This window comes from Medicago sativa, chromosome 2 (assembly GCF_051527215.1).
Source record: "Medicago sativa cultivar Bolivia chromosome 2, Bolivia_mono, whole genome shotgun sequence".
In the NCBI taxonomy this organism is placed as follows: Eukaryota; Viridiplantae; Streptophyta; class Magnoliopsida; order Fabales; family Fabaceae; genus Medicago; species Medicago sativa.
Genome location: NC_140750.1, coordinates 56,124,374 through 56,145,766, shown reverse-complemented (window position 1 = coordinate 56,145,766; position 21,393 = coordinate 56,124,374). Strand labels below are relative to the sequence as shown.

General features: G+C 31.9%; 2 protein-coding genes across 3 annotated transcripts; one reads left to right on the top strand and one right to left on the bottom strand.

The window, feature by feature from the left end:
- Positions 1-5,554: 5,554 nt before the first annotated feature.
- LOC146949131 (DExH-box ATP-dependent RNA helicase DExH12-like) lies at positions 5,555-13,980 on the top strand. Of its 2 annotated transcripts, none has more exons than XR_015027148.1 (8): positions 5,555-5,605; positions 5,730-5,798; positions 6,551-8,062; positions 9,010-9,399; positions 9,646-10,786; positions 10,932-13,020; positions 13,122-13,158; positions 13,686-13,980. XR_015027148.1 is itself a non-coding variant. In XM_085745223.1 (8 exons), the coding sequence occupies exons 1-6, from the start codon at positions 5,561-5,563 to the stop codon at positions 12,992-12,994; spliced, it is 5,220 nt and encodes a 1,739-aa protein (XP_085601349.1). In that variant the 5' UTR covers positions 5,555-5,560; the 3' UTR covers positions 12,995-13,006; positions 13,122-13,158; positions 13,686-13,980. The 2 variants fall into 2 exon arrangements, 1 of the variants encoding a protein (XP_085601349.1); XM_085745223.1 differs by having other exon boundaries at positions 10,932-13,006.
- A 1,946-nt stretch (positions 13,981-15,926) lies between these two features.
- Positions 15,927-21,393, bottom strand: LOC146949130 (NAC domain-containing protein 21/22-like). The gene is made up of 3 exons (XM_085745222.1): positions 21,145-21,393; positions 18,007-18,281; positions 15,927-17,055 (listed from the first exon to the last, which is right to left on the bottom strand). Exons 1-3 carry the CDS (start codon positions 21,308-21,310, stop codon positions 16,573-16,575), a joined length of 924 nt encoding a protein of 307 aa, XP_085601348.1. The 5' UTR covers positions 21,311-21,393; the 3' UTR covers positions 15,927-16,572.

Sequence of the window (21,393 nt, the reverse complement as noted above, 5' to 3'; positions counted from 1 at the left end):
TGTTTTTCCTTTTATCTTAATTGAATAAGTGATTTCACATATTTTCTGATTTTTTTCGTTTGTTTTTGTGATTTCGTCGTCTCTAAACGACTCTGTTTGTTTTGATTTCCCGTCTTTGTGCGGTGTGTTTTTGATTTCCCGTCTTAGTGCGGTGTTTATTTGATTCAGGTTGAAAGATTAGCTTTGTTAAAGTGCTGATTCGATCAATGACAATGACTTTGGCGTCGTCAACGTTGCAGATCCGGAGACATGAATATTCTGGAGACTTGAATATAGTCATATTAGTCATATTTGTAGGCATAGATATTTTGCCGTTTTATGCTATTAACATGGATGATGTGAGTTTGTTCACAGATTCATCCTTCTTGTTTTTAGCGAATTTGGATTTGTATTGTATCGATATACTCTATCAATTTGAATGAATGAATATCGTTTACTTTTGTCAAAAAAAAATGAAAAATGAAAAATCTCCAATTGGTGATTTTTAGGCTTTCACAAGTGCTAGTTAGAAAGGGTGACTTTTATTTTATTTTATAAAAAACGAGTTAAAATCCTCTTCATTTACCATTCTCTTCATTTCTATCATTTGCAGAGATAAAACACAAAAAAGAAGTAAAAAGTAATAAATGATGGTGGAACCCACTTAATGGTGGGACTCACTCCCTATTTTATGTCTCTATCTCTTTTCAAATTGCATCTTCCATTTATTTTGATAAATGGAGAAGATCTTTACTAAAAAAAAGTTATTTTTTTTTTGGAAATAATTGTTTGTGAAATTGGTCCACCTTAACTTTTTTTTGCTAAAAAACACAACTTACTAAGAGTCCATTTGACACGACAAAGATTTGAGTTTATGGCTTATCAGTGATGGTTCCCGAAATGTTAGCTTTCGGAGGCAATATTTTATATGATAAATATTTATAGAATTTTTTTAGCAATGAAAAAGCGATATAATAATAACATCATTAACATTGAGCAAAAGACTTGAGATTATAAACACTATTTTATTATATATTAGAAAATTAAAGACTTGTTTAGATTTATAAATTACAATTGTTCTTTACGTGTCTTTATATTTAAAAAATATGGTAGAAATTATTCAAAATTTCATCTTAAATGCATATACACGTTTGATTTTATAAAATTCATGAGCGGAACTTTTTTTTTTGGTATGAATTTCAATTTAATGGGGTCAGTATATTATTTTAAGAGGACACAATAATAATAATGATATCAAAAACTTAACAAATATAACCGGAACAGTTGTGGGGGACTGGGGTTGTTGCCCCCAATATGCTATACATGGATCCGTGACTGTGGCTTATAGTTAATCAACTCATAGTCATATGATTAAAAAAAAATTGTTTGACAATTGTCATTTTCACACGAGTTTATAACAGTTTATGATAAGATAATTCAAATAGTTTATAAATTAAAACTTAAATGCACATTTTTTAATGTCATATAACATTTATAAGATAGTTGAATAGTAAATTTTATCAAATATTACAAATTTAATAAGTTAATTTGTCCACTATAAACTTGTTTACAAGTCATCATTTATAAACTAATTTATCAACTATATATATCTAGGGTTGTGTTAACCGGTGCCCCCGGGGCACTGGTTAAGGCATCTAAAAAAGGAAATATTAAATAAAAAAAATACTTTTTTGACTTTTGAAGTTTTGATTACACAATTTTCAATGCAAAAACTTTTACATTTGATTCCTTAACCGGTGCTCCGGGGCACCAGTTAACATTTTCCATATACAGTAGAAACTCTTTAATTTAATACTCGGTAAATTAATAAACTCTCTAAAATAATAAATTTGTCCGGTCCCGACTTGGACCAATGTAAAAAATTGAAAAACTCGATAAAATAATAAGATAATAATTTTTCGGGATATCCTTTTATAATTTTCGGTCCCAAGAAAATCATAAATTAATAATTCATGGAAACTGAAAAAAAAAATATATTAAGAATACATTGAACACATTTGTTCCTCTTGTTTACATTTACTGTACTTCAAAAGTCATTATTGATTTCCAATGCATATGAACACAGTAGTTACTAATTTACGTTTAGTCCCAAGGTTCGCTGCAACGTAATTCTAAGAGGCATAGACTAATTTGTCTTTTTGTTTGGTATGTACAATATAATTACTTAAAAACTCTTTAAATTAATAATTATTAATTTATCGATAAATTAATAACTCTTTAAATTAATAAATTTCTCCGGTCCTAACATTATTAATTTATAGAGTTTTAACTGTATCTATTATAGCTTAAATTGAAAGACATGGAGACACATATGACAAGAGATTGTGGAAAGTTTACCCATAACTACCGGTAAATGGTGAATGGTGAATGGTATGGTAAGTCACTCTCATCTATTTAATGGTTCCGAGACACGAATATTTTCTCTTCCACCACCAAATGCTTTTTTCTGTTTCGCTACGCGGCGCATGCGGCTGCGTCTGCATGTCATTATTACCACGATTTGATGCTGGCCCACCTTTCACATGCAGACAAACATTCTTTTTCTTTTCATTAATAATACAAAAAACAAAAATAGCACAATGGATTTTTGGTGTTTGAGACTGTAATTGCAAACCTAAAAAGGGGACTTTTGAGCGTATGTTTCTTTTTACAAAAGTGCGTTTTATTAAAATAAAAAAATCAAATATTCCAACATGGTCCGGTCTGTGCATATTGGAGCCAGGTTGTGTTATGCTTATCTTCAATCAAATTTGATTTGGATGATATAATTCAGATATATTTCGCTCACCATGGTCACGATTTTAACATCAAACATGTTTAATCTCATAAACAGAAATTTTTAAGAGTTTCTTTGAAGCCGTAAATAAATTAAAATTAGGATACAATTCAATTAATCGTGGGTTACAAGTTAATGAGCTACCCGTCCTACTCAGCTACTCTATCTCATCTCATTTTTCAAATGACAAGAAATCCACCACCTTGTTGTTGTTGTTGTAGTTAGAAGCCATTGTCAATCAAAACCATCTTTCTTCCAATATTGTTCTTTGCTAACAACTCTTCCGCCATTGTCTTACACTCAAACTTGTTCGATGTTTACCCCCGTCCGATTTGTTTTTTTAACGCAGAACGGAAGTAAAGATTAACAAGCACTAAACCTAAGAGATAAATAGAAAAGTTGCAAGAGTCAAATAATGGTTTATGAAATCCACAAGTATTGAAAAAAGTTCTCGATAATTTTATTAAATGAAAAACTGTCTCTTAGGCTATGAAATTTTTGTTTATATACTACGGAAATAACAAACCTTAATGAGACGAAAAATAACAAACTAAAATAAAACAGAAAAAAATAATAAATTTGCTGAAATAATAAAAATATGGTTTTAGGCCTTCAGATGACTTCTAACAGCTAAATTCACCCCTACTTCATTGCAAAGCTATGAGTTATGCTCGTGAGCTTTGAGTTTTTTTTTTCTTTTCAAAAAGGTGAAATTCGAGTCAATCCTACATCGGATGCCAAATCTGCACTATTCCAAGCGATCATTTCTTACGCGCCACTTCATCTTCGATACACACCACCAATTTGCCTACGTCATTTTTTTAGAAACGAGAAATTGTGTACTTCAACGCACACTCTAACATTTTATCATTATATTATTATAATTAAAATTAGAGTCATGATAACTAGTGTCATTTGAACACCAGTTAAGAAATTATAAATAAAAAGAAAAAACAAAATTGACATTTAATTTTTTTTCAACTTTTAAAAAGTAGAATATAAAATTTTTAAAATAATCTTTTTTTAATAATTCTTTAACAAATGTCTATGTGACACTTTTAACATTTCCTTAAAATTATAATAGGTGCATGATATAGCAAATGAAATTTTTTGTAAAAGAAAAATGAAAACATTACTTTTATATAGGTGACAGACAGTTTTATTTTAATCTTTAGATAAACTTTTGCTAATAATCCTGAGGTACGATACTAAAAGCTGACGAAGGAAACAACTTTGTTTTTATTTTTACTTTTTTGTGAATAGGAAGCAACTTGTTTTGATGCATGAAGGAAACAACTTTGAAACCCAACAAAGTTAACCAATTGAAATTCGTAACTCTTCTATATTTGTGTCATATCTTAAAACAATGAAATTGGCACAAATAATACAAAACATGAAACATTTAAACTACTAAATTGATTTTTCCTCTAAAACATTTTAATGCACAAATAATGGTCAAAACGTTATCTTCGAACCCTTATTTTGTTCCAGTATTATATTTCCCTTGGGGAGTGTTTGGATTGAGGGTTTAGGAGGGGAAGAGAGGGGAGGGTTTGTTTTTCTTTTTTTAATTATGAATTATATAATATGTTTTTCTAAAATAAATTAAGTGTGATTGAAATATTATATGATTGTTTATCATTTTAATATGTTAACTTTTTAAAAAACATTTTATAGTGTCCGTAATTTAAAAATGAAATTTAAACCCTCCCTTCCCCTCCTAAACCCTCAATCCAAACACACCTGAAGGGTCTGTCCAAATCGATTGGCCTATGATAGTGGTTTCAAGAGTAAGGGAAAGAAATTAAGGATAAAAATATTCTTTTTTTTTTCCGTTAAGTTAGATGTGAGTATATGGATCGACTTAACAAGTGCTTCATCGTGAACCAATATTTGAAATTATTAAGAATTCTAACAACGATTAATGATACTATTCAATATTTAAAATTCATGATCATTCACATATATACGGTTAAAACAATGATTTGATTAATATCAATTTAATATGAGTGACATATTTATTTTGTTGTTTTTAATCAAACTCGTATCAATTAAGTCACTGTTAATCGTAAAATTAAGGAGAATTATTAATATATATACTACCAAAAGACGACGTTTGTTGCCGTTAAGTTTTAAACGTTTTAAGGATCGGTTCATAGTACACCACTTATTAAGGTGGTTGATATTAGAATTTTTTTAAGATAGTGTTTCAAATATCACATTTATTTTTAAGTATTTTGTAAAAATAATAGATATATAAAATGAGGAATAAAAAGTTTTACATTATCAATAATAATGAATTTTTTGAACAAAAATTGATTTATGACATTGAAGAGTTAAAAGTCCACAATTTAAATTCTGAAAAGAGAAAATTAAAATTATAAAAAGATTTATATGGACTGTGTTTCATATGAAGAAAACAAAATGGTCGTGGGACCCACTTTTACACTACACACCCAACAAGAAAGAGAATTGTAAAAGCTCTCTTCTCTAACAAACTCTCACCTCACCACCATTACACTCAGTACAAAACCAAAAGAAAACTCTCACTCACCCTTTATTTTATTTTTCAACAAACAAAACACAAAGATGAAGAAGAATGTGATATGATACTCTCTTTCTATAATTTGTTCTTGAATCTTGAATACTACTTCTCTTGCAGCGAGTAAATACAACAAGGTGATTCCTTTTTCCTATCTACTTCTAAAATAGTCTCTTGCAGGCAGTGATACTATTAATGAAACTCCATTTTGTTTTTGTTATCTCTCTTGCAGTGTTTTTGCTATGTACGGTTCTAAAATGGAGTTGGACTCTACTAATACTAATGAGGTGTGTTCTTTCATTTTTTTAGTTTGTAGATTCATTTGTTTTCTTTTTCTTCAAAAACAAAAAAAAAATGGTGGGTTTGTTGATATTATTATGCTTATTAATGCAAACAAACAATATTTGTCAGGATTTTGATATCAGCAACGATGACCATTTTGAAGAGGTTGATATCCCTGCTTTGATGGAGCTTACTGAGGTAATGGATTATTCTCCTTCATTTTATTTTTTCATTTCACAAAAGTGGTTGTGTGGCTTTGTGATTTTTTTTCTTCTTCTGTGGGAGTGAGTTGGTTGTTTTTGTTTTTTTTTTTTTGGGGAAATGTTGGTTTGTTATTGATTTTTTTTGCAACTGAAAGGACCGGTTTGTTATCGTTTTGCAAGAGAATGATTTGTTAGCAGTTTTTGTTTTTTTGGGAAATGATTTGTTATTATTCATTTTTTTGCAAATGAAAAAATCCGGTGTGTTATAGTTTTGCAAGAGAATGATTTGTTAATATTTTTTTTGGGGAAATGGTTTGTTATTTATTAATTTTTTTGCAAGTGAAAAAGTCTGGTATGTTATAGTTTTGCAAGAGAATGATTTGTTAATATTTTTTTTGGGGACATGGTTTGTTATTTTTTAATTTTTTTGCAAGTGAAAAAGTCTGGTATGTTATAGTTTTGCAAGAGAATGATTTGTTAATATTTTTTTTTTGGGGACATGGTTTGTTATTTATTTTACAAGTGAAAAAATCTGGTATGTTATCGTTTTGCAAGATAATGATTTGTTAATAAATTTTGTTTTTTCGGGAAATGGTTGTTATTATTAATTTTTTTTGCAAGAGAATGATTTGTTGATACTATTTTTTATTTTTATTTTTTACCAATGGCTTGTTATTATATTGATTTTTTGGTACATTTATTAACTATTACCATGCTTATTAATAAATAAATAATTTTTATTGTCAGGATTACCAACTTGTGAATATTTCTGACATGCCTGATTGGACACAACCGGCTTTCAAAGGAATGACACAGTTGAATAGAGTTCAGAGCAAAGTTTATGAAACTGCTCTCTTTAAACCTGATAATTTGTTGCTTTGTGCCCCTTCCGGTGCTGGAAAAACCAATGTTGCTGTTCTTACTATCCTTCAACAGATTGCGCGGCATAGGAATCCCGATGATGGTTCTATTGACCACAGTGCATATAAAATTCTTTATCTGGCACATGAAGAAGCGGTAGTTGAGCTTGTTCAAAGTTTGAAGACCTCTTTCATTGATTATGGTGTAGAGGTTGGGGAACTAAGTGAAGACCCTTCAATAAGTTGTCAACAATTTAAGGAGACTCAAATTATGGTGACGACTGCTGAGAAATGGGATCTTATTACACGAAAAATTGAACATCATCAAACCTACACAAAACAATTGAAACTTATCATAATTGATAAAATTCACTTTCTTAACGACAACAGAGGTCCTGTTCTTGAAAGCATCATAGCAAGAACAGTTATGCATGCAAAGAACTGCATTCGGTTGGTGGGGTTATCTGCTACTTTCCCCAACTATGAAGATGTGGCAAAATTCTTGAATGTTGATGTAAAAAGTGGCTTCTTTCCTTTTGATCATAGTTATAGAAATGTCCCAATTTCTCAGTGTTGTATTGGAATAAAAGAAAAGACGGAGCTTCTAATGCACCGTATATGCTATAAGAAGGTTGTGGCCGTATCTGGAAAACTCCCGATAATTATATTTGCTCAGTCCATAGAGGAAATTATTAAAACTGCTAGAGCGATCAAAGAAGATGCACTTGCAAATAATACTCTTGGTAGGTTCCTTAAAGAAGATAGTGCAAGCCGTGAGATTCTTCGTACTCATAGTCATCTTGTGAACAACAGGGACCTTAAAGATCTTCTTCTGTACGGTTTTGCTATTCATCATGCTGGTATGACGGTGACAGATCAACAATTTGTACAAAAACTGTTTGCTGATGGACATGTGCAAGTATTGGTATCTGATAAAGTTTTTGCTTGGGGTGTGAATCTCTCCGCACCTACAGTTATAATTAAAGGGACACAGATTTACAATCCTGAAAAGGGAGCTTGGACTGAACTGAGTCCACTTGACGTTATGCAGATGCTGGGTCGTGCCGGAAGGCCTCAATATGACTCTTATGGCGTGGGGATTATTCTTACTGGCCACAGTGAGTTGCAGTATTACCTCTCTCTAATGAACCAGCAGCTTCCTATTGAGAGCCAGTTTATTTCCAAGCAGCTTCCTATTGAGAGCCAGTTTATTTCCAAGCTGGCCGATCAGCTGAATGCAGAGATTGTTCTCGGTACTGTTCAAAATGAAAAGGAAGCCTCCAATTGGATTAGATACACTTGCTTGTATTTTCATATGTTGGAGAACCCTTCTCTTTACGGGTTAGCACCGGATGTCCTATCCAGAGATATAACATTGGAAGATAAGAGGGTTGAATTGGTAAGCATCTCGATACTCTAATTTATCTTTTGGTTTTTATTACCTGAACTTCATGGAATCTAGTAAAACATGGGCTTGTGAACTTTTATTGAAGTTTGATTATTTTATTGGATTTTTGTTGGTGATTTTTTTATTTATGTAGAGTTGCATGAGAAGAAAATTAGATTTTCATTCATGGCTTTGAGAATAACCCTTTTAGTTTTGGTTTATTTACTATAGGTTCCTTTTTGGTAGTGTCTGTTGTTGTCATTGGTATATTCCTATAGAATTGCACGCTACACTAACACCTATCTTTTCATTGGTAATAAAATTCTGATTAATATATTATCCAAGCACCAATTAAAATGTTCCCCTGCAATGACAGATCGATACTTCTAACTGCTTCCACTTCTCAACTCCAACCTACAAGCTGCTACACACAATTAAATAGTTTAGACACAATGTAATTGCAGGACATATATGCACAAAGGCCTTGTTGAGTTGTTTTCAGCCAAAGTTTTTTCCTGTATGCACTGTGTTGTTCTGTATCCTCTTTCTCTTGCCACTTATATACTTCTATTTCTTAGTTTAAACATCCTTTTACTCCCCTTACCAGCTCCCATACCTCATGTCCACTGTTTTAATCATTTTTCATGGCTCCCCAAACACAGCCTTGGTCGTAGACACCATTGAGAAATTGTGTCTTCATTGTTATGAAAATTACTCACTCTATTTATACATAGGTTCATGAACTCTTTTTCTTTTTATGATAGTTTAATATATCTCCTTTGGATATTTACTAAATGGATTTTCATAAAATATGAACAGAATATTTGCGAAAGGAATGTTTCTCTTGATCAATTTGAATGCACAGCGGGTTACAATAGATGCATACAGATATTGGTTATTCATACCGTCTTGTGTATTATCAATTTATTGTCTGACATTGATCTATTTTAATTTTACAGATTTGTACAGCTGCGACCATCTTAGACAAAAATAATTTGGTGAAGTATGATCAGAAGAGTGGATATTTTCAGGCCACCGACTTGGGTCGTATTGCAAGTTACTATTATATAACCCACGGAACCATATCCACATATAGCGAGCATTTGGAGCCTACAATGGGAGACATAGAACTTTGTCGATTGTTCTCATTGAGTGAAGAATTCAAGCATGTAACAGTAAGGGAGGATGAGAAGATGGAGCTGGCAAAGCTCTTGGACCGTGTTCGCATCCCCATCAAGGAAAGTTTGGAAGAGCCAAGTGCCAAAATCAATGTTTTACTGCAAGCATACATTTCACAATTAAAGCTTGAAGGGCTCTCAATGACATCCGATATGGTTTTTATAACCCAGGTTTGTTTCTTACCTTTGAGAAGTTATTTGAAGTGGCATTGTATTTCTTTTATGGCTCTGTTTCTTTCCTCTGAGAAGTTATTGGAAGTAGTATTATATTTCTTGTTTTCTTTCCTCTGAGAAATTACTGGAAGTAGTATTATATTTCTTTTATGACTCTGTTTCTTACCTTTAAGAGTTGATTGTAAGTGGCGTTCCTCTCATATTTGTTTTAGCTGATTCATGTATTTTGTTTCTCTCTTTTAGAGTGCTGGACGCCTTTTATGGGCTCTTTTTGAGATTGCTCTGAAACTTGGTTGGGCACAATTGGCTGAGATGGCTCTGAACTTATGCAAGAGGGTGACCAAGAGGACGTGGAGTGTCCAAACTCCAACTAATATGATTCATCTAGTTCCAACACTGAAACTTGATGTGAATATAAAGCCAATTATTCGCACTGCTCTGATGGTTGAGCTTAGAATCACTCCAGATTTTAGATGGGTGGATGCAGTCCATGGACTTGCTGAGCCGTTCTGGGTCATCCTAGTGAATGATGACAGCAAAAAGATTATTCACCATGAAAAGTTTGTGTTGGAAAAGCAATACATTGATGAGATGCAGACTCTTAAATTCACCGTGGCAACATGTGAGCCTCTTCCTCGTAGATACTTAATCTGTGTTGTTTCCAGTAGATGGATTGACTCCCAAACTGTTCTACAGTTTCCTCTCACGAATGTAATCTTACCAGAAGAGTGTCCTCCGCCTACCCAACTATTGAATCTGCCACCGCTGCCTGTGACTGCCTTAAGCAGTGAATCATATGAAGCTCTTTATAAAGGTTTTAAGCATTTTAATCCTATACAGACACAAGTCTTTCCAGTTCTGTATAATTCCGATGACAATGTCTTAGTTGCTGCTCCAGCTGGAAGTGGCAAGACTATATGTGCAGAATTTGCAATTTTGAGGAATCATAAGATAGATCTTGGCAATGTCAGTCAGATGGAGGATGATCTTGACAGTGTCAGTGAGATGGGGGATGATCTTGACAATGTCAGTGAGATGGAGGATGATCTTGACAGTGTCAGTGAGATGGGGGATGATCTTGACAGTGTCAGTCAGATGGAGGATGATCTTGACAGTGTCAGTCAGATGGGGGATGATCTTGACAATGTCAGTCAGATGGAGGATGATTTTGACAGTGTCAGTCAGATGAGGGATTATTTTGACAGTGTCAGTCAGTTTCAGATGGAGGATGATCATAGCATGCGTGTTGTTTATATTACACCCATTGAAGCTCTTGCCAATGAACTCTATCATGATTGGGAGAAGAAATTTGGGGGCGGTCTCAATCTGAAGGTAGTTAAGTTAACTGGAAATGAAGAAACAGATCAGAAATTAATGTATAAAGGTAATATTATTGTTAGTACATTGGAGAACTGGATTGCTTTATCCCCCCCCCCCCCCCCCCCCCCCCCCCCCCCCCCCCCCCCCCGGTGATTCTCAGGAATCTAGTGTTAGTCTTTTCATCATTGATGAGCTCCACTTAATTGCAGGCCATGGAGGTCATGTTTTAGAGACCATGGTTGCAAGGATAAGAGCTACTTCCAATAATCTGGAGGACAAGATTGATGAAAAGATTCGAATTGTGGCTTTGTCAACTTCACTTGCAAATGCAGAGGATTTGGGAGAATGGATTGGAGCTACCTCCGGTGGTGTTTTCAACTTTCCTCTTGATAATTCATCGGAAGTTCACATTCAGGGGGTAGATGTTGCAAATTTTGAGGCTAGGATGCAGGCAATGACCAGAGCAACTTACACTTCTATTGCTCAACATGCCAATAATGGGAAACCTTCTATTGTCTTTGTACCTACAATAAAGCATGCTCCACAGGTGGCTTTGGATTTGATTACATACTCAGGTGCAGACAATGGCGAGAAGCCTGTTTTGCAGCAGTACATAGAAGAGCTTGAACCTTTTATTAACAGGATTAACGATGAAATGTTAAAAACCACTTTACGTAAAGGGGTTGGATACTTGCATGAAGGCTTGAACGCTCTTGATCATGACATGGTGAAACAATTATTCCAAAATGGTTGGATTCAAGTTTGCATTATAACCAGTTCCATGTGTTGGGGTGTAAAATTGTCAACTCATTTGGTGGTTGTGATGGGCACACAATACTATGATGGGCTAGAGAACACACAAGCAAATTACCCTATCACTGATTTGCTGCAAATGGCGGGCAATGTCAGCCATGTGGACAACGGTGGAAAATTTGTCGTCCTTTGTCATGCACCTCGTGAGAGGTACTACAAGACATTTTTGTGTGGGTCATTTCCAATTGAAAGTGTTATTCAACACTTTTTACATGATAGCTTACTTGGTCAACTTGAACCACATCGTACCTACGATAAGGCAAATGCAATAGTAGATTGTCTTGGAAACACCTTCATGTACAAGCGCATGAAAAAGAATCCCAGTTATTATGGCTGCCAAGGAGTTAGTTACACAGATATGAGTGTTCACCTCTCCGAGTTAGGAGATGATACGGTGACTGGCTTGCAAGCAAAAAACTGTGTTGGTGGCATTGATAGGTTTTTTACTACTGAACTTGGAAAGATGGCTTCAAAATTTTGCATCAGTTACAAAACCATGGCAAGCTTTTCTGCATCTTTGACACCAGCAACAACTAACTTTAAGGATCTTTTGAATATTTTATCCAATGCATCAGAGTACGATGTACTGCCAATTAGACTTGGAATAGAAGAAGAAAAAGAGATATGCTGGCTCCTTAACAATCAGAGATTTCCTTATGAAAACTCTATAGTTAGAGATCCACATGTCATAGCCAACGCTTTGATCCAAGCTCATCTGTCAAGAAAATCTATTAGTCAGAACCTTGTCCTCGGTCAAAGATATGTGCTAAGTTTTGCAGTTAAACTCCTCCAAGCAAAAAAGAATTGGTTGGAACCAACTTTCCTTGCTATCTCATTTAACCAATTCCTAATACAAGCAACATGGGAATATGAGTCAGATGTATTACTCCAGGTCCCACACCTAACAAAGGAATTAGTTCTTAAATGTGGCGAGAAGGACATAAAGTACCTTGAAGATTTTGTCGAAATGGAACATAGTGAGAGGCGTGAGATGTTGAACATGTCAGGTTCAAAGTTACTTGACATTGATCGATTTTTCAGACACGTTTTTATACCTGAATTTTTGCATAAGGTTAAAAAAGTAGATATAAACTCCGAAAGGATAGAGGTAAGCATAAAATTTGAGATAGAAAGCGATAGAGAATTTGTTCATGCTCCTTTTTTTCCAACTATTCAGAATAAAAGATGGTGGGCTATTTGTTGTAACCTAGATGATCCTTCTTATCCTTTCCAATTGAAATCCATACAAGCTGGGGAAAGTTGTATCATGAAATTCTCTACTCCTAATCAGGAAGGAAGAACAACATGCTATGACATTTATTTTCAGTGTAATGGATACAGAGCTTTAAGTCCACCTCCTGGCCGTCTCTATATGGAAGTGAAAGGTGATGAATTCAGGATAAGGCAAAAGAATTTGGTATTAAGGTGGTCTTTAAGCAATGGACAAGCTTTACAGTGAAATCAATCAGTGGTGAGTGATAGAAGGTTGTTTTATGCGTAACTTAGAAAGACTTATCGTCCAATTTAAATCTTTTACAGTGAAATCAGTTTAATCTATATTTCTGACTTAAATGCATGTGTTTCAGGTTCACATTTCACGGGTCTCTTGAACGAGATGACAAGGTATACTTCTATTTTCCCATCAAATAGTAATTTGGAATGTTTTAATTGATGTGAATGAACATTTAATTGAATCTATAGTTGGTAATACTTTGATGGGTAATTTCCATTTGTGTTATTTACCTTATTTGTTGGTTACTTCATGGCTTATTTTCCATTATTAGTTGGTGGAATATGTTGCCTGTTGTGTTAGTTTTAATTTATATGATAGTTAGAGTTTCTTTATTAGTTTTTTCAGTGTGCACTTCATTATATGAATAGTGGTCCGGTTTTCTAAGATTGAAATTAGGTTCTATGCCCTTTAATTAGTTGTCACTTGTGTGTGTATGTTGAAATGTTTGATGATTGCTACACAAATTTTATGGTCTGAAGCAAAGTGAGGTTTCTTTCTGTCTTTAACACTGTGAATTGAATTTGAAAGTCATTACTTTTACTCAGTTTTTTGACTGATTACTTTTTTTGGCTGCATTCTCTCCGTGTTGTATTGTACCAATCATTGACTGTGAAATTGTGATTGTAATGAAATGCAGATGGACAATTATGGTGGTGGCTGAGGAGTTCTTGATTATGGAGCCTTTTTTCAAAGTGATTTTAGAATTTACATACATGTTTTATTTTTCATACTATTGGTTGGAACTGCTGTGGGAATGCCCTTGTTTTATGTGTCTGAGATATTGTGACATTTGTTATATGACACAAGTGGTGGGTTATATCTCATTCTTGAGGACCTAGGACCTGACGATATTGCATGTGGGCTTTTGTTGATTTTTCACTTTCTATGATACCATGACTAGTTATGCATATGCTTGGTTCCTAATTTTTGTACTACTGTATTGCTAGCCAATAGAGCTGGTACTCTTGATTGGTTGTTAGTTTGTTTTTGGGGTGACCCCCTTTTCATCATAAAAGAAAATGAAAAGCCTAAAAACAACTTCCTCTAATTCTCCAATAGTATAACAGTACAAGTATAAGATGTCAAAAAACAAAAAATTAAGTATAGATAAACTTTATTTTTTTTAATACAGTTTGGTTAAGAGGTTAAAAAATTAATATACTTCTGTGTTGAGCTCACATATTCTAATGATTATGATGTCAAATTATGTTTTCATTCTAAGGCATAATGTGCATGCATAATCCCACTGTATTATGTTGACATTTGAATTTTGGATTTTGCATTACATACTACTAGATGATGTAGAGAAAGCAAAGGATCCAAACAACGGATTATAGTCTTTTGAAATAGGAGAAACTAATATTAACACTAAGAAGGAAAATAACAGTGGAGAGAAAGAGAGAGATTTGTATCATTGTATGTATATACAAAACTCAGAAAGAAAATTCAAAATAGACCAAACAAGTCAGCGAATCCTTACGCTGAGGTCACACAGATTTAGTCTTCTCTCATTGCATTTGTCTCTTACTGCTAATAGCCCTACATACACAGTTTTAATAGTAAACTTTGATTTCATGTTATTTTTTTAAAATGTGTTGACTTTGCACTTAATGCAAACTTTTTTCACCAAAATAGAAGAGATTTCTCTGCTACTTTGACATGTGGCATACATGACATGATAGCTACTCCTTCAAAAGTTGTCAACAAAAAAAAAAACACTCCTTCAGAAAATTTGCAATTATATTTTTCTTTTTCTTGAGATAGCAGAATAAATTTGTGTACTTAATATTTCAGCACATGATATAAATTAATTCAAGTGTGAGATAACTTCGAACGGTGTTGTCTCAAACCTCCTGAATTTTAATGTTTAGGTGCAATACAATACATAACTAGTTGCTCTAAAGTTAGCATCTCAATTTAGAGTATAAAGTGACTATTATCAATTATAGATTAATAAATCAAATGTCAATGTTATTGGATTGTATTAGAGTTTCACATTACGAAAGTTTTGGGTTGTTGAATATATGTGTTTGGACATTCACATTAGTTGAGTTAGCTTTAAAATTGAGATTACAACTCATTTAATAAAAATATTGCGTGGACATAATAACAAATTACATGTTTATTCAAATAATAACTCTTGATTATTTTTCACTTTAGAATAGTCCCACATATGAATGAGACTCAACTTTTTCTTTTGAAAGGTGTAGAGTATTTTTCTTTATCCGTGTGTATGAATTTTTGCTTGATAAACATAGTCATGAATATATGTATTTAAGGGGAATGAAATCTCTCAATTGAAATCTTCTCAATTGTTTTCAGTTGTAGCATTTTAAAGTTTAAACATGAAAGAGAAAATAAGAAATAAAATTATAAAAAATAAGAGAATGAATTTGATGGTTGAGATGCAATGAGTGAAATCATCGAGAGGATTCTAATTGAGTGAATTCATTCTTGTGTTTTAGGTTGTGTCTTTTTGGTGATATATGTAACATTTTTTACTTTATTAAAATTATCGTTAAATATGTTTTTAATCCCTCTATATATCAACTTTCAGTTTTAATCGCTTTGAAAATTTCACTCAATTTTCAAGTTTAGTCTCTCGTTTTTTAGAAAGTTCATGTTTTGTATTCTAAATGATTTTTTTTTTTTGGTTGTTGGACCTCTAAATTTTTTGTTTTCAATTTTAGTCTCTCAAATTTTTTGTTTTCAATTTTAGTCTCTCTTTAGACAAGTTCATGTTTCATATTCTAAACAATTATTTTCTTTAGATAACGTATCATTGATAAAACCATAAAATATCATTAGTTTAATAATTTAACTATTAAATCATAAACTTAACAATTTATTCTTTAATTTAATGTTATAGATGACTTAATAAAGATTAAATAGTTAAATTATTGAATAAATAATGATACTAAAATTGAAAACAAAAAATTAAAAGAACAAAAAATCGAAAGAAATTTTTTGAGAGATGAAAAGGACAATATATTTAGAGGATGAAAAAAAATTAACCCTTAAAACTAATAGCAAATTATATTTTGTACTCTAAAACTAAATATCCATTGTTTCACTTTTAAATTGGCCCACAATGATCTATTTTAACAAAAGAAAGATGAAAAAATCTCCATCCACCAACTAAAATGAACTACAAATTCATAAGTTCCAATTACAAAGCCCCATCTTTCTAATATACCGGGACATATCATGTGGATAGATATTCATATATCAATAACTAACACCATGACAAAAATATATAGATACTATAACATGATTTAAAACAATGGATTTTCTTCTCTTCTCCCTTGTACTCCTATTTTTTTACTGTGTTCGCCTTTTCATCGAAATTGGATCCTCTACAACTTCAGCACCATATTACAACGGTAGATGATTCAGATTCCTTTTTAGTCCGGACCTGAATCCTCTATCGTCGCAGCACCACATTTTAGATGCAGATGATCCAATTTCTTTAACTTAGGGAAAGCCACAACAAGAAAATTTAAATAGGAGTGGAGTATACCACATTAGAAATTGTTCCACATGTGGGGCATACCCACTTCAGATAAGTAACTCTCAGAACTTCCTTCACCTAAGCTTGGTGATGACCCTTTTAGGTTTTGATCATTAATAGGGTTTCTTTCCATTTTTGATAGTTGACTCAAAACAGCTTTCAACACTTTTCTATCACATGATAAAGGGTCTAAGCTATAAGGTGCTCCTCCAAATGTACTTGCATTGTTGTTATTGTTGGCTAGAGGTAATTTTGGTTCCATATTGGTTGTAATATGGTTGTAGATTGGGTTGGTTTGGTTTTGAGAAAACATGGAGAAGCAGGGCACTTGCTCATATTCATCTGTATGGAATTGAGCTTGGTCAAAACTTATGTAAGAATCCATTAATGCTGGAAGTGATGAAGAGCCTGTGTCATCATAGCAACTACCCATGCTTGGAGGTTTTGTAGCAACTTCTCTGTTTTTGTAGAACACCCTACACAAAACCCAATCTTCCTGTATATACACAAGATTATGCAAATTATTATTACTCTATTCGTTTCAAAACAAGTGTCATAGTTTAGGATTTTTTGACATAGATTAAGAGATACAATAAATAAATGAATAAGTGTTATAATATTGTCTTCGTTAATTGTTAACTATTCGGAGGGATCTAAAGAAGGGACAAATGTTCCACTGGTTTGAACTTAGAGTTAAATTGGTTGGAAAATTCGGATTTAAACCATTTAATTTAACATATATGGTTGCTATTGCAAAACTATGACAATGCTTAATTGTTAGAAATCCCACCACCCCATATTAAGGTCATCGAGTCAACAACTCAAAACCGATCGATTTTGATTGAATAACTCTAACTTCGAATGAACTTTATAAATATTTTAAACACAATTATTTGAAAGTAACATCCGAGTTATCCAATCAAATATCAAAAGGTCTTGAACTGTTATTTGTTTTGTAGATAGGAGAATTTGGTACTTTCATATGCTTACATAAGTGTTTAATAAAAAATTCAGAGAGGATCTACTTAGGTAAGCTACCCAATATATTTTTGAAGTCACATTGTAGCCAATAGCCATGTGAGACAAATTTGGTTTCGGTACAAATAAAAACATATTCCAAAAAGTCAAAAGTCCTTAATTTTTATTTGTCAATCTCAAGTTGCCTCCCTCATTCATACCAGGAAAGTAATACAAGGCTATTACCAAAAAATATGTTGCAAAATGATATTTTATATATGATGATACCAATATAATTAGTGTAAAGAAAATGGAAAACCAAGTGCCCTATAGTCATTTTTGTCCAAAAATATTTATAAAAAAGAAAATTGCTATTTATACTTTGTTTGACCTGACTTATTTCTTTCTCCTTTAAAATAGTCTTTATAAAAATATCTTGATTAAAAAATGAGTTTCTTTTTGTGTATAGAAGTTAAATAAACATGTTTACCTTAGAAGATGAAATTTTAGGAGGGCCATGAGGACCCTCAATACGAAACTCATGCATAACCCATTCAGTTTTTCTCCCTTTAGGTGCCCTTCCTTGATAGAACACTAAAGTCTTTCTCATTCCAACAAGAGTGCCCTTACGAAGGATAGCTCTGTCCTTTCCTGTTGCCTTCCAATAACCTGATGCAGTTGCACGATTTGTGCGTAGCCCTGTTGCATATTTACGGTCTCTCTGTGTATAGAAATACCACTCTTTCCCTCCCACACATGCTGCTTCTGCACCATATATTTCCATTACATTAATTAGACTAAGAATTAAGAAACCCTAGTTTATTTTAATAACTATAGAAAAATACTATTTGTATGAGAAAGAAAAATCACAAAAATAGAAAAAAGATAGAGTAACAAATAGTTTTTTTTTAAAGGGTTAGAGCAATAAATAATTACGAGTATAATAGAAAAACAAAATTAATATTTCAAAAAAAATATATATCAAATGGAACATGGGTGTTAGACTTTTTATTTTGTTAGTATATATGATATGTGAATTTAAGTAAGATGAGGAACATGTGCAGTTATTATAGATCAATAAAAGGTAGAAATAAGTTTTGTGTTGAAGTCAACTATGACTAGTTAAAATTAAAACCAATTGTCCTCATTAACAATATTATCCTGAGTTTACTTAATCCTTTTGATTAAATGCTCATGACTTTTTTTTCCTTTGTCTTAATTATTAGAACAGTAATAATTTTGTTTATGGCAAAACAGGGAAAATAAATGTATTATTATTAGTATTATTTATTATTATATACTCTATATAATATTGTATATAGACCCAATATACATATCCTCTTCCATCAATTGTTGAGATGTCTTCTAATTTGGCCACCCCTAACAGTTTCTTTTTCATTTCATGATGGCATGCTTATATAAAATCCAAAACTAGTTATGGCGATTTCATAATCAAACAGTAGAAATCATTTTCAAAATAATTAAAATACAAACACATGGCCTACTTTATAAAAGCTTCAGTATTGACCTATCATATCAAGCCTAAAAAACTATTTTGCCCTTGTTGATATAAAAAAATTCCATAACTATTTAAATTGACAAAATTGTTTATAATTAGTTAAAAAAACTAAATTTAAAATAAATATTTCAAGAGTGAAATTTTTTTTTTGCTGGCCTTGAAGATATAAAATAATACAAGTGGATTAACCATTGGATTTAATTTGTATGCACAAATAGGTAAAATAAATATTCTAGACATGCATTCAATTAGATTTTACCATTTACATATTTATGCATTCAATTAGATTTTACCATTTACATATTTATGTATGTAATTAAGAAAAAAATATTATGACATGTCTAAATAATGAGACTAAATTATGTCTTGATAAAAGAAAAGTATATCATCGGCTCGTACAAATTATTCTTAGTTTTTTTTTTAAAGAAAATTAATCTTAGTTATATTTAGTTTTTCATATGTAGTAAATTACTTTCTTAATAACTCTTTCTAAACACAAATATAATGGTTAAATATTTTTATTAAATTATCCTCACGACCATGCATATAAAACATTATATATGCAATTTTGACTACCCTCCTAATGATAAGTCTCTCTCAGCACTTTGTATCTTTTCTTTTGACATGAAAGTAAGATGGACATAGACTTAGTTTGGTCCAGCAATATGTAAAACTCGAAAGTTCAATCACTTTACTGTATGACATGTAAGTTAATCACGTTTATGTGTAGGCGTGTTGTTGCATTGTACACAATTATTTGCATTATCATGAAAATCACTATCAAAGTCTTTATAATAGGACAAGTTCAGTGTGTCAATTTATTCCAAATAAAAATATTTTTGATTAATTAAGGTGATGATATATATCTTGCAAATAATCTTAGAAAGTATATGATTTTTAGAGCTAACTGTTCAAAGATGCTAACCTCAACTGTCTACATCCCTTTCCATGGTGCGTGTATGTGTATATGAATGAATTCGTGTAAACATTTTATAGCAATAATTTTTTTTATAAATAAATAATGGTATTAATATATTTTTTAAATAATAAACTATTTTCCAATGTATTTTATCCTAAGTATAAATAATATTATTTTCCAATATATTTTTATTTATTATATAGTACTTGAGTGCAGCCACCTGTACCTACCTATCTCTATTATATATGCCTGGGATTAGGAATTAATAATAACCATGCCATACATTAAAATACAAAGGCTTATGTCAACTTATGACCCACATAAAAAATGCAGATTGGAAATAATGTTATGTTCGATCTAATTTTTTCACAAAGGAATACAAATTTAACGTTTACTATAAAAGAAATTGAAATAGCTACGAAAATTTAGAGACGGAAAAAGACAAAAATCATCTCAAATTTGGTGACCAAATTTATTTTTTTCTGTCTTTGATTTACGTAGTTATATATTGCAACTTTTTCTTACACTGCATATTCAATTAGAAAAATGGAAATTTGAGTATATATCAGTTTCCATTAGGCTCTTTCATTTATCAATATGCATGAATTAAGCAGCTAGCCATAGCTGTAACCATTGTTCAAGGATCAAAAGATTATGGACTCTTCTAATATGACATATTTTCAAGACACTAAATCAAAGAGTCAAGTTCGATCATAGATTATAGCCTACCTTAATTGGAAATTAAATTAACTTGATACTACTATCAATCATTTGTACAAAAAAAAAAGTATCAATCATGATTTTCATATCAAAGCACACACTGCACAATTGTACATGCAGGGGATTATAGGTATTACAGTTGCTATCATCACCTCAATCTACCCTTATCAAAATTTAATAAAGAACAAGAATTAATTTACTTTAAAAAAAAACAAGAATTAATTAACATAATTGAAAGTAACAACTCATTTGTACTTTATCAATGGCAATAGCAAACTGAAAAATTGATGGATCAAGCATATATTCAAAGAATCTTACACAATTAACAACATAATCCTATTTCTTTATGAGAAAATTTTGAACTTAGAATAACATAATTATATATATACAAAGAAACATGTCATGTGTATATAAAGGAATGCATGATAATGAAGGGACAGATATTATAGATTCATAGCATTAATACTAACCAGGAATATCCCATGGCTCACACTTGTTAAGGTCAACATCAATCATGAGAAAGGAATCACTATGAGTCACCTTCTTCATCAAGTAATCACACACAAGCTCTTCATCTCTAGGATGAAATCTGAACCCTGGTGGTAGCTTTGCCTCAACCATGCTTATGTTACTCATTTTTTTTCTAACAAAGATATGGAAGAGAAAGAAACAAGTTTAAACTTCACAAGTGAGAAATTTTTTAAGATGGAATTAATTAT